Below are 13596 nucleotides of genomic sequence, written 5' to 3'. Positions count from 1 at the left end.
ATTGGGCTGGGGCTGGGGCTCAGTGGTAGAGTGCTTGCCTAGCATGCATGAGGCACTAGGATCAATCCTCAGCACCACACAAAAGTAAAATGGTAGAATGAGGATAATTGTGCCCACCTATAACTAAAACATAAATATTAAAAAAAATCTTAAAAATCTACTGAAAAATTAACAGTATTATATCAGGTGTATAGCAATTTTGGCTAATACAAAATGCATGAGTAACACACACTTCAATGATCAACTTCTTCAGATTGCATGTGTGTTTATCAACCTGAGATATGCCCTTTTCTGCATTGACCTTTATTTTTATGGTTCTGGGGATGGTACCCCAGATCTTGCATATGCTAGGCAAACACTCCACCACTGAGCCACATCCCCAGGCCTGTGTTTTGTTTTATGCACTAGATCTGTTACTTTTATGTTATGAGGGAACTGACCCTAAACAAAAACAAAAACAAATAAACAAAAAGTAGGCATTATGTGAGTCTGCGCATTAAAAGAGGAACCTAAATAAATGAAATTACAGTGAATCCCTCAGTTATCTTTTTAACCAACAGTTCCATCTCCCCCCCCCTCTTTAAACTTACTGCTGAAACTAACGAAAAATAGGATTAACTAATTTGGCTGTGTTTTTCCTCCCTTCATCTGTGTCTGATGGAGATGCTATAATTAGCAATATAATGAGAAGTGAAGGGTAAACAAGAAATATTAGTCCCAGAACACACATCAAGTTTTGGAAGACTATAACAGGAAAACCAGCCCTAGATTATTATTATTTCTTTTTATACTTAAGCAAAGAGAGTCTATGTACAGGTATTTCTAGGCAAAGAGGAAACTGTGTTGATGGCGTTGCTTTTAGGGAACTTGGTTTATTCCTAACTCTGGAAAGCTGTCATTTTGTATCTCTAGTGTGAAGGTTTGGATCTCTGTTTTTCTGATGCAAATGAGCAGAACTCTCAAATATGGAACCTATTTTCCTGCATTTAACTTTAAATTACTGGCAAATAAACTGCTATTGGAAATGTATTATTTTAAAAATTTATAGTAGATTTAAAGAATTTAAAGGTAGAAGGCTCTTGGGATTTCTAATGCTAGTCTAACCAGCCTCTTTTTTTGTTGTTGTTGTTTTTTTTTTTTTTTTTTTTTTTTTTTTTTTTCCGTACTGGAGATAAGCCCAGAGGTGATTTACTACTGAATTACATCCCTTTTTATTTTGACAGAAGGTCTTGCTAAGTTTCTGAGGCTGGTCTCAAACTTGAAATCCTCTTGCTTCAGCCTCCCTAGATGCTGGGATTACAGGCATGTGCCACCATGCCCCGCTAACCATCCTTACTTTATTAGTGTAGAAAATGAGGCTAAGGGGGTCAAATTGTGTGTTCTGAATCTAGGATTAAAGACAGGACTCCCAAGTCCCAATCTAGTGGTTTTTCTAGGGAACTCGGTGGATAGGGACATATTCTTCCGCCTGTGTCTCTAAGACTGTGTGACAACAACAGTCCTCCTTGAGACTTTAGAAAGAGAATCCATCCAGTTTCTGACTTGCTTCTGAAAGTTTTTAACTTTCATTTTCTCAACTGGCTTTTAAAAAAAGGAACTAACTCCTTTTTCTAGTTAACTGAAATGTATTGAGAAGGAATCCCCACTGAGAATCAATGGGGATCCCCCGGTATCGGTTCTTCACTTTAACCATTGACCCTGCATGTCTTAGTTGTCCTGTTCTAAGTGTAAACCAACTTGTCCCTTAAAGGTCAGTTTGTGGCAGTCTATCTAGATCAAAGTTATCAACACACACCATAGCTCTTCCTTTTCTTTGTGTGTTTTAAGTAAAGTCCACTTCAAGTAAAATGTCTTTAAATCTTCCTATCCCCTTGATTAATACCTCTAATGATATGCTCTGCTTGCTTTTGACTTATGCTAATGGAAGAATAGAGTTTTCAAGTTGTTCACATGTGTCAATGATTATCTGGCTTATGTGTAGGGTGATAGCTATTTTTGTTCTTAGTGATGAAAACCATCTTCAATTTATAAAAACATAAAAATCCTGTCACCAGGATGATGCTATAATTACGAATACAGAAATAATCAGAATCACTGGTGTTAATTTTGCTGTAATTATAGATGAAAGTAAAGGGTGACCCAATTGCTTGCAGACAATGGGTCTCAACAAGTGTTCTTCTTAGGAATAACTTCAAGGAAGGAAAGTCAGAAATTGCAGGGCTTTCGCTACAACATCTTTTATTTCTACAGTGTAATTTTTCATATTTCTCCTGATTATGGATACTTTCCCCTTTTTTTGCTACAAAAGAAAAAGCAAAGGAAAAGGGAAAAGGTTTGCTAAGTTACAATGATTCATTAACAACTGCCACCAACCCTGTTGGTGTTCTATAAATGAGATTTCTTGTGTGAAATCATTAATTGCAAAATGTATTTTTTTTTTCATTTTGCAGAACAAGGAAAAAGCAATCTGCATGTAACATCAGTAGAAGATGCAGAATGCCGCAGAACCAAGGAGCGCCTCTCTAATGGAAGCAGCCGTACTTCAGTTTCCAAGTCTTCCCGAAACATCCCAAGGAGACACACTCTAGGGGGGCCCCGAAGTTCCAAAGAAATACTGGGAATGCAAACATCGGAGATGGATAGAAAGAGAGAAGCTTTCCTGGAACACCTAAAGCAGAAATACCCCCATCATGCCACAGCGATCATGGGCCACCAAGAAAGGCTGAGAGACCAGGTAAGGAGGTGCGCCACCCCTGCTTAGGTAACTCATTCCTCAGTGAGCACAAGGCCATGCCAGCTGACCGTTAGTTTAAGGGGAGAAAATGGTTTAGTAGATTGGGCCTGCCATTTGGCCATTCCAAGATCTCTTTTCCAGCTTGGGGTAGTAGCAACCGTTTAACCTGAAAGCTCCTTCTTCTTTAGCAGCACAGCAAGGAAACAAAGAGATCTGACCAGAGATGAAGGGCCCAGAAAGCTTGCCATTTCCTGGGAGAGCCTTCCCATTTCAACCACAGATCCATCTAAAGTGCAGGCAATGAAGGGGTTTTATCTCACCGAGTAAAAGCATGGCACCGACTACGATGCGTCCTGAAAGCACTGAGTGCCTAGCTCAGCGAACCAGGGGATAAATGAATCTACCAAAGCATAAATTCCTGTGAGGGCAGAAGGGAGCCTAGGATGGCCTTGTGGTGAACACGCTTCCTCGGGCTGTTCTTTAAGCTTGCTTCCCTCATCTTGCTTCTCTTCTTTTTAATCATAGATGATTCCCTTCTGCGGGCCTTGCTTTCTGCTGTCTTCGGCGACTTGTTTTCTCCATTTATCTTGACAACTACACAGATATCACCCAACTGTGGCCGGGGGTGGTGTTGTCTCTTGGCTGTGTGCAATTACTTTTTTAGCAGACAGAGCAGGTTTGGGGTCCTAGGAGATGTGAAGCCTCCTCTGTGGACCTCTCTGGCATGTTATCAGATTGAACTTTGAGTATAGAGAAGGTAGTCAAGGAAGCAGAGAGCACTTAGCCTTTGTGCATGGTGGGTGGGCAGGGGGAGGGGGACAGGCAGCGACTGATCTCTACCCTCCAGGGAGAGAGGCACTCTCAGGGTTTGTGCTCTACTGTCTTGCCAGCTAGTTGCCAAAATTATGTCCGGCTCTCCCGGCTTTTGATTAGCATGGAAGTGGGAAATTGGCATCAGCAGGTATAATTTCAATCTATACCCTCAATCTCATGCATCCTCCTTTCTAAGGATCTTTTGTCAGAATGCCTACAGATGTGAGGGTGTGTTCACTCTTTGCTCACACAGCCAAAAGGCAGTAGGTGCAGAGGTGGAGAAAAGATCCTGGTAAATATCAAAACAGACTGGTGATTGAGTCTTTGATAATTAGGAAAGGAAGGCTGTCTTTTCATTTTAAGTATGTACAGAAAATACCTTTTTTTTTCTGATGATAGTAGGGTCACTGTGCATCTTGGAAATGGAATCTCTGCTCTTCCCTGCTCTGTTACTTTTTGAGACACACAATATCTTATCCAGAGCTGTTCAGACTGAGGAAACTTGAACTCGGATAAGTTACAGTTGCACAATATACTGAGGAAAAGTTGCAATTTGAACTGAAATAAGCCTGAACTCAGAACGCTTGTTTATTCTACTATCTCACAAGTTTATTCCACTATCTCACAAAATGTCACAGCTTAGAGTATAGTGTGGTCTGACTACATGGGCAGGAGACATGTTGAGGGGGTATTTGGGGACAAGGCTAAGGTGAAAAAGACTAACATAATTATGTGTTGAGTGAGAAGGGAAATATTTTTATTTAAAAGTTAAAATGTATAGTCCAGCACTGGGGCATGTACCTGTAATCTCAGCTACTTGAGAAGCCAAGGCAGGAGGATTACACCAACCTGGGTAACTTAGTGAGACCTTGCCCCCAAATAATAAAAAGAGCTGGGAATGTAGCACAGAAGTAGAATATCTGTGGGTTTAATTCCCAGTACTGCCAAATATATATGAAATATAGAAATTTACCTGTCAAAATTGGTATTCTTTTCTATTATGTTCCCCAAATATCTCAATTGTTCTTACTTGCAATGTCAATATTATTACCAACACTATGATGATGGTAGCTTTGACTAGAAATACTATGTGAGCAGCTAATTGTAACCAGAAAGTTGTGAGGGGTACATGGTAGCAGATAAAAGGGGATAGGAATATGGTTTGTGGTCTCCAGCTCTGGTCTCTTGTTACATACATCTCCTCTGTGGGGATAGCCTTGCCAGTCGACTGTCCCTTTCCAGTAGTGCAGGATGAACAAAAGCCACATTCTGTCTTTATTCCTCTTTTGTGTTCCATGCTGACTATTCAAAGTGGGTGAGATTTTGATGGACAGATTTGTGTACATATGTTCCAGTTGCTGCTGTGCCTTTGCAAGCAAACCAAACCCTTACCAGCCAGAAATAATCTTGGGCATGGTGGAATTTCATGATGAAATGCCTAGTCACCTCATCTTTTGTTTTATTCCATTATTTATCACCTATTTTCCTGTTCTTTTCCTTTTTGTGGTACTGGGAATTGAACCCAGAAATGCTCTACCCCCAAGGTTACATTTCCAGCTCTTTTCTTTTCTTTTCTTTTTTTTTTTTTTTTTGAGATAGGGTCTTACTAAATTGTTGAGGTGGCCTCAAACTCATGATCGTCCTGCCTCAGCCCCCTGAGTACCTTGGGCTGCAAGCCTGTGCCATCGCACCCAGCTCCCAGTCCTTTTCTTTGTTCTTCCCAGACCTTCACACTATGAAGTCTCCCAGACTTCCTCTGCAGGAAGAGCACATGACCAGCCTCAAGGAGGAAGTCCAATGACTTAAAGTCTGATGTGCATCTCTAGATACCGAGGTTCTCAGGTCCTCTGCCCCTGGCTGCGTTCCTGGCGGCTTCCCCTTGATCTTACTTTTTAAGAGCAGCGCCAGTGAGCAAGCAAGAGAGAGAATAGGATGTTGCAATGACATATCTGGCTACTGAAATGAACTATCTGGATAACAGGAAAATCTAGGTTGTAATTCCTTGGTATCAAAGACGATGAGAATGAGAGTATGCCTTATGTTTCAAAATCTGAATCCAAACCCCAGAAGATTCATGGTTGAAAAACTTACATTTGAGTCTTAAAAAAAAAAAATGGTGGTCAAGAGTTTTCTTTGGCCTAAGTTATTGAAAAGTGAAGGGTTACTTTAAGGCCCTTCTGCATGGCTGGAAAGGTGCATGACCACTAGTGCAGCCTAATGCTTATCTGCATAGGAGCAGCTGTCACCATTCCCAGATCCCTGCACACTCCTAATCCTTTTTTAGTTGTGCAGGCCAATCACCAGTGAGGCCTCCTGGCCTGGTGGCTGAGGTGTCACTCTGGAGTGAGACAAGGCTGGTTGGAACCCAGCCTTCACTTCCTGCTGATTTTGTGGTTTGGAGCTTATCTTTCTCTGTCTCAGTTCCCTCATTTGTCAAGGGATGACAGTACCTCCACCATAGAGTGCTGAGAAAGAAGCTGATGGAACCTTTTACTGAAAATTAAGCTTAGCATTATATTGTCCTGGTTTATGGTATCTCCCCCCCACCAAACAAAAAAAGACTCTCAGAGGCTGGTATTTCAAAATGAATATTTGAAGTGATTTTATTTTTTACAAACAAATACTGGAATACCTGAAAAGTTTTATTTAACCCCTTGTCAGAAAATAATATGTTTCTGAAGCTTATATTTTTCTTTCATTAAAAGCATCACATTCAGATTTTATTCAGTTTATTTTAAATCTCAAATGTATTTATTTGGCATTTACCATGGAAAAGGCATCCCGAGGAATACAAACTACAGGATGTGGCCCTGTTTTCAAGTCAATTGAAGAAATAATCATTCATGTACATAGATTAGTTCTTCAAGATCCTGTCCAAATGCCCTGTCTTCTGAGCTTCTCAAAACATTGAGCAGTGCTGATATTGCGATATCTAATCATGCCATTATTGTAGCATCTAATTGTGGTGTACTACAATTCTTGTTTGTTTGTTTGTTTGTTTGTTTCTCTTCTATCTAGAATAAGCCTTTGAAGGGCAGGAATCTTGTTTTAATCACTTTTGGAACTCAGCATTTAGGTGAGCATTTAACCTAGATTAGGAATGATCAAAATATTTTGAATGAAGAAAGAGTCACTATTTCTATTTCAATTAGAATGTGATCATTGGTACACATAAGAAGAAATAGAGAATCCAAGAATTAAATTAAACAGTGGACTATAATTTGGGCAGTCACAAAGCAGGCTGAGAAGCTAAGAAAGACACATATTTTTCCCCAACTCAAGAAGTCAGCATTTGAACCAAGACCAGAGCTTTGGAAGTCTATGATCTTTCCCTTCATGACAGACCTGGATGTTGCTTTTTCCACTTTTAATTCTTCCAACATTTGGCAATGGATTATATGCATGCTATTGGGTCAGGCAATAGAGACATAATCATGATTTCTGTTGCCACCTGAAATTTCTTTAAAAAGGTAAATCTTATTCAGTTGCAGGGTATATAAAACCACCATTTTTTTTAAAAAAAAAAAAGATTTCTGGCTCAGAACAGTGGCACATGCCTATAATCCCTGCAGCTTGGGAGGCTGAGGCAGGAGGACCGCTAGTTCAAAGCCAACCTCAGCAACCTAGTGAGGCCCCAAGCAATTCAGTTAGACTCTCTCTCAAAATAAAAAAGGGGCAAGGATGTGGCTCAGTGGTGAAGCGCTGGTGGGTTCACTCCTCGGTACAAAAAAAGATTTCTGGGTGTGTTTTACACCCACAGAAAGTTGCTTCTTTGAAATGCTCTGTAGTTCAACAGTGCTTCCTACTCTTGGTCTCCATGTAACCATACAGTTTGCAGATACTCTCCTTTCATGTCTTCACTTATAAAGAAACAGATATCCAACTGGCCCCCACCTCTAGAGAACAGCTTTCCTTCCTTCACTCAGGAGCCTTTCTGAAAAAAAAAAAAAAGAAAAGTTTTATAGTCTTTGTCTCTCAGTTATTCGTAGAATTTCTATGTAGCTAACTAGGCACATTGTACCTGCTTTGTGGCTACAATTAACCTATGTACAGTACTCTTCTTGTTGTTCCAGGGATTAAACCACTGAGCCACATCCACAGTCCCCCCCCCCTTTTAAAAATATATATTTATTTTAGTTGTAAATGGACCTTTATTTTATTTATTTATATGTGGTGCTGAGAATCAAACCCAGGGCCTCACACATGATAGGCAAGTGCTCTACCACTGAGCTACAACCTCAGCTCCCCACAGCCCTTTAATTCTTTTCTTTTTTTTTTTTTTGTTTTAAGATACAGGGTCTCACTGAGTTGCTTAGGGCTTAAGCTGGCTTTGAACTGGCGATTCTCTTGTCTCAGCCTACTGAGCCACTGAGATTACAGGCATGTGTCACAACACCCAGCTACTCTTTTAACTTAAAAATCTGGGCTGGGGATGTGGCTCAAGCAGTAACATGCTCGCCTGGCATGCGCGGGGTGCTGGGTTCGATCCTCAGCACCACGAAAAAATAAAATAAAGATGTTGTGTCCACCGAAAACTAAAAAATAAATATTAAAACCTTCTCTCTGTCTCTCTCTCTCTCTCTCTTTAAAAAAAAAAAAATCTGATTTGTTGGGCTAGGGTTGTGGCTCAGCGGTAGAGTGTTCGCCTAGCATGTGCGTGGCCCTGGGTTCGGTCCTCAGCACCACATAAAAATAAGTAAATAAAATAATGGTATTATGTCCAACTACAACTAAAAAATATTTTAAAAAATCTGATGTGTTCTTTTGTTTCACATGAAGAGGAAGAGAAACTTGAACATGTTGCCCTTCCATGTGAACATTATGGTGGACCAAAATAAGGAGATAAGAACATGAACAATGAGGTTCAGTAGGGCCACAAGGCCTTTGCTTATGGCTGCTGCTGTTGAGTGCCCACCAGGGCTCTGTGGCATCCCCCTCCTCAGCCAGCCTCTTCTTGGACTTGTTCATGTGGAAGCAACACCAGAGCCTGCTTAGTTTCTCTGTGCCTGGTGAGTTCTGCACCATTTACAATTCTGTGCTATAGTCATATGTATCCAGCACTGAAATGTAGCTGTGATAACAAGTCCAAAGTGAAAATCAGGAAGCTATCTGCATGTTTATTCATAAACACTCCAAGTCATAGTTCGTCCTACTCTTTCAATGACCTTTCAAAAACTTGATTCACTGGAGAAGAGTTGTTGTATGCAACAACAAGTTGAAACTTGTGGCCTTGGTTCAGCCTCAACGTAATCTATTCCTTTGACTGACTTCTTCTTTTCAGAAGTATACATATACTTGATTTTGTCGAGAATCATGGAAAGTTAAAGGCAAAGAAGGAGAAAAGTTTTAATTGCATTTGAGTCAGGAGAGCAGGTCTGCAGAGGCAAACTCTAAGTTGGTAGGTTAAAGGCATTTTGACTCCTATTTGCTCAAAACTCACAGAAAACTATGAAAAGTATTAACAATGGAGAGAAGAAAACAACCCCTGGACCCTGAATAAAAGAGGCAAATGTTGGGACCTGTGGAGTGGATGGCTTTCGGGAATGAGACAGGAAAGGAGAGCTAAAGGAGGAATGCATGCTACCAAGGACTCCTGTGACCTTGACCTTACATTCAAATAGAGAAAACTCTCCAATGAAAAGCAGGGTTAATAGAAAAGAGAAGCAGTGATTACTAGACCTCAACACTTCCAATCAAAGAAAGACCATGATTTAAACAACTTTTCTGTGAGCCACAGAGACGATGAATGTCACAGACTGAAGAGGAAGGGTGACATGCTTTTCAGGACAAAGCAAGTAACATATTTTTGTGCAGAAGTCATTTGATGTCGCAAACAAGAATAGTGGGTGCAGCCTGCCTCTGCTATTTCTCCCTCCTGTACACTATTTTTCAGTAGCCTGCTGGCCTCTTTCAAATAATAAGTTTTAAGAGAAAAAGGAGCCAATAAGAGATGCATGTCTTAAAACTGATGTATGGATCAGGGTAGTCTAGATTATGCTTCGTAACAAATAAGCCTTGTAGTTCATTTGTCGTAATTCATGGAACCACACAAAAATGTTTTGTTTCTTCCACACACAAAGTATTGTCACTTGGGGGCAACTCTCTGGAGAAGCTATTTGTACAATGACTTAGTAATTCTGGCTTCTTCAGGCTTGTGATGATGCCATATCAACACATAGTCTGCCTAGTGCCAATAAGTATGAAATTTTACTCACGATCCTAAAATGTCTGAGGTGCCTGTCTCCTGCTTGCATCTTCCTTTACTAATTTGGAGAACAAAAGGAGCTTGCAGTAAGGAAGCAGTGACACAAATGGTAATAGATGAGACAGATTAACACTGGGAAAATGCTAGTATCGCCAGAGCAATACCAGCAGACGGAGGGACCATGGTGTCAGAAGAGAATCACCAGTCATAGCTACAGAATTTGTATTAGTGTGTGTATAGCATGTGTTTAATGAAATCCTAGAGCCCTGGGAGTAAAGAATGTGCTTTTTGAAAGAATCAGCATAAAACCATTTCTGGTCCTCAGAGAAATACCAAATAATCTTCATACGTCTAAAGGAGTGAGCATCAGAAACAATAGTCATCTAAATCTACATATGATGAAAATAAGAGTCAAATTATGAACAGAAAGAAGAATCTAATACTTAGGGAACTAGACGCAGGAGCTCACCTGGAAGTGTTTTGAGAGGACTTATGTTTTGAATTGTGACTTACAGGTTATGGGTAGAGTGCTTACCTAGCATGTTGTGAGGCTCTGGGTTCCATCCCAACATTCCTCTCTCCCCGCCTCCCCAAAAGAATCGTGGAGTCGTGGAAGTGCATCTCAGAAGATTTGGAATATGTCAAGTAGGGCATCAGTGAGCGAACAGACAGAAATCCAGGGGTTCCAGTTTTACTTGCAAAATTGACCTTCCATTGACATTGATCATTCAGGATACAGAAAAGAGGAAAAAGCATCCTAACTGGGATCATTCATAACGTGTGCCTTTTGATCCATGTTTAATTGGGTGCCACCAACCTCACCATTCACTTTCATTTTAATTAGTGTTGTAGAAGAACTAGAGAGCACAACTTGAGAAGAGAGCTATATTAAGAGCACTGAGAAAAAAAAAAAAAAGTCAAAATAAAATTCTAGTGGAAAACCTGCTAAGGAGTGCCCGGAAGTAGGTGGGAAAGTAGGGGAGGCAAGATTCAAAGTATAGCCATGCAGTGGCAGGAGACACCTGGAAAACGGTAATCAGCAAAACCTAGAGAAAATTGTCACCAAATTAGACAGAAATTTTTCATATAGAGGGATCTAAAAAAGACCAGTGTGATTTAATCCAATACACAGACATAGAACTCACATTGCAAAAGTCTAAATTACCCTTCCTGTCTTCACTGATCAAGCTTACTTCCTAGCCATTTATTTATTCATTCTTCCTCCTGCAGGTGTGTTCTTGGATTTATTCTGTCAAATGGTTATTTATGGTGGACCTACAGGCTGAGCTCAGCTTTGGGCATTATATACAAAGTACAAAACCTAACCTCTGACCTGCCAAGGATACATCTCTTTAATGGAAGGAGTTGGAATTCTGTGTGTGATAAAATGGACTTTATATTTGCTGGGATGCCCTTAGCTGCGGGGTTGTAGGTGAGTCAGTTTCCCTGAGGCTTTTTCTTAGCTGAAGCAAGAGACAAACAGTATGACTGGAATGAGGATTAGATTATGTAAATTCTTCTCCAGTGTAGCAGGTGTTAAAGACGTGTCAAAACTCTTCTCATTAAGGGGAAGGCGTTCTGGTTGGAAAGCCAAGGCCAGGACACCTGGATATCTCCAATCAGTGAAAGTTCTAAATTGCAATGATCTAGACCAGCAGTATGTACAGGTATCTTCTACAGAATCCTAGGTCTCCAGGTTGTTAATAGTGGTTTGAAGAATGGGGAGAAAATTTTAAATTAGGGGAAGATTCTTGGGGTTAACCAAAGTGAAATGAATTTCTACACATGGACCAGATCTTTGTTGTTGTTAGTGATTCTGTAGTAGTGGCTCTCTGGGTTCAATCCCACTAACAATCTGCCATTGAGCTTTATCTCAGCCCTTTCTGTGTTTGAGACAGTATCTCTCCAAGTTGTCCAGATTGGCCTTGAACATGCAATGCTCCTGCCTCAGCCTCCCCAGTAGCCTGGATTACAGGCTTTTTCCTCTGCGTGCCTTCTAGACCAGACCTTAAACAAGTGAATAGATATTGCCAGTGAATCTCAGGTAGAGATATTGGGGGCAGGTGGATAAGAAATTAAATACTCAGCATTGGGCTGGGGGTATGGCTCAGTGGTAATGGGTTTGCTTAACATGCATGAGGTCCTGGGTTTGATCCTCAGAACTGCAAAAATAAAATAAAATGTTCAGGGTTTCCCCAAACTGTCTGACCCACAAAAGCATCGATTTAGGAACTCATGTTTTATGAGACATGCATTAGGAAATGGTAATATGTATTTCAAAAGTTTGCTGGAACACAGAGCACCAAGGAAAGATTTCACACTGGAGATCAGAATTTGCAAAGGGTCTATGGGAATGATGGAAGACTCCAAGAGCCTTTTCCTAACTATTTCCCCAAATCCCAGTACATAGCAGGTATTTAAATCTATCTATGGCCAGGAAACCGAGAGCTCAGTATTTGAATGAATAGGATCAAGACATGGGGGCATTCTGATGGAGAGGAGAGGTCAAGAGAGGCAATGTTGAGACAATGGATATGGCTTCCTTGTGGCTCAAGGGGTAGGACAATCTAAATGAGACAGAAGTGGCCTTTGGTAAAGCAGGAAATCAGTGGATTCAAGAACGAAGCCAGGTTGTGTTGGGCCTTGAACATCAGGAGAAAGTGCGGACCAGCAGATACAGGCCCTGTGGTAGCCTTGAATATGGCAGTAGGGTAAAAGCAAAGTTTAAAGATCAGCCTCTCAGTACTCCACAAGACGGATGGTGGGAAGAGCGTGGGTGCTGGCCTAGAAGTGACAGCAGTGTCCAGGCCCACAGTGATAGGCCCAGGGTGGTGGCTGGAGAGGAGCTCAGCCAGAATGGCTACCAACACGACACACCAGATGTTGGGGAGAGAAAGGGGGACCATGTCATGACTGATGCAGGGAGGATGGGGATGTGAAAGGGCAGATGCAGGTGGAGCAGAAAGGTGACAGCTCTCAGTGGGGCACCCAAGGCCTGGGCTCTGGGCTCTCTCTGCCTTCTACCTTGGCCAGGACCTTTAGCAAGTCACCTGTATCATCTGACCATGTTGTGTGGAAACACTGGGGAACCAGAGAACCGTGAAGTACTGCTAACAATAATCAGGAAAGAAACGGGTAGAAAATGACATCAGAGTGTCACCTATTGGTGTCTGTTGATGGGGTGGAATTTGGAGAAAAAGATCTTGTCCAGAACTCAGTGAATTTTCTATTTTTTTTAAAAAATTCTCCCCTTGGCAGAGTTGTCACCACCCCGCTTTAGCAACAGCCTCCCTTGACACTGTCACCCCAGCATCTCTAACCCATCAGGCCCACTCTTTCTTCTTCTTTCTAGTCGCCTAAGCTGTGGTTTTCAAGGGGGTAGCTGGACGACCTACACAGGTGTGAAGGTGAACTGTGCTGGGGCTAGCTGACGGAACTTTGAACTGAGGGCTGAATTTGACAAAGTATGGAGAGGGGACTGCAATTCTTGGCCATACCTGGAGGATTTGTCTTGTATCATGTTTGCACTCAAGATGTGTTTCTGCATTAGTGCAATGATTCTGCTTCATGAGTATTTGCTGGCGCAGCAACAGTCATGATAAAACTGCACCAGGATGGTGAAGGGAGAGAAGGTGGGTGGAGTGGTGACTACAGGTAGTGGCTGTAGGAGAGCAATGAAGGGCTTACATGTGGGGCAATTATGGGTGATGGATTCCATATTTTGTGTTCACTCTTTATTTCCTTTCTTCCTCCATTTTTTGTTCCTTTCCTCTTTTCCTTTTTGTTTTTAAACATTTCAAGTGAACCAGAGCTTTCTCCTACACAAAAGCATGATGAATATAGA

General features: G+C 41.3%; 1 protein-coding gene across 21 annotated transcripts in view; it reads left to right on the top strand.

Moving 5' to 3' along the window:
• Positions 1-13596, top strand: part of Kiaa1217 (KIAA1217 ortholog) — a 417228-nt gene that overhangs the window by 135065 nt on the left and 268567 nt on the right. For all 21 annotated transcript variants that reach the window (XM_040277708.2, XM_040277696.2, XM_040277700.2 and 18 more), the window contains exon 2: positions 2451-2734. In XM_040277708.2, coding sequence (XP_040133642.1) covers positions 2621-2734 — 114 coding nt within the window. In that variant the 5' untranslated portion in view covers positions 2451-2620. The remainder of the gene's footprint in view (positions 1-2450; positions 2735-13596) is intronic.

This window comes from Ictidomys tridecemlineatus, chromosome 10, assembly GCF_052094955.1.
Source record: "Ictidomys tridecemlineatus isolate mIctTri1 chromosome 10, mIctTri1.hap1, whole genome shotgun sequence".
NCBI classification, from domain to species: Eukaryota; Metazoa; Chordata; class Mammalia; order Rodentia; family Sciuridae; genus Ictidomys; species Ictidomys tridecemlineatus.
This window is presented reverse-complemented; position numbering and strand designations above follow the sequence as displayed.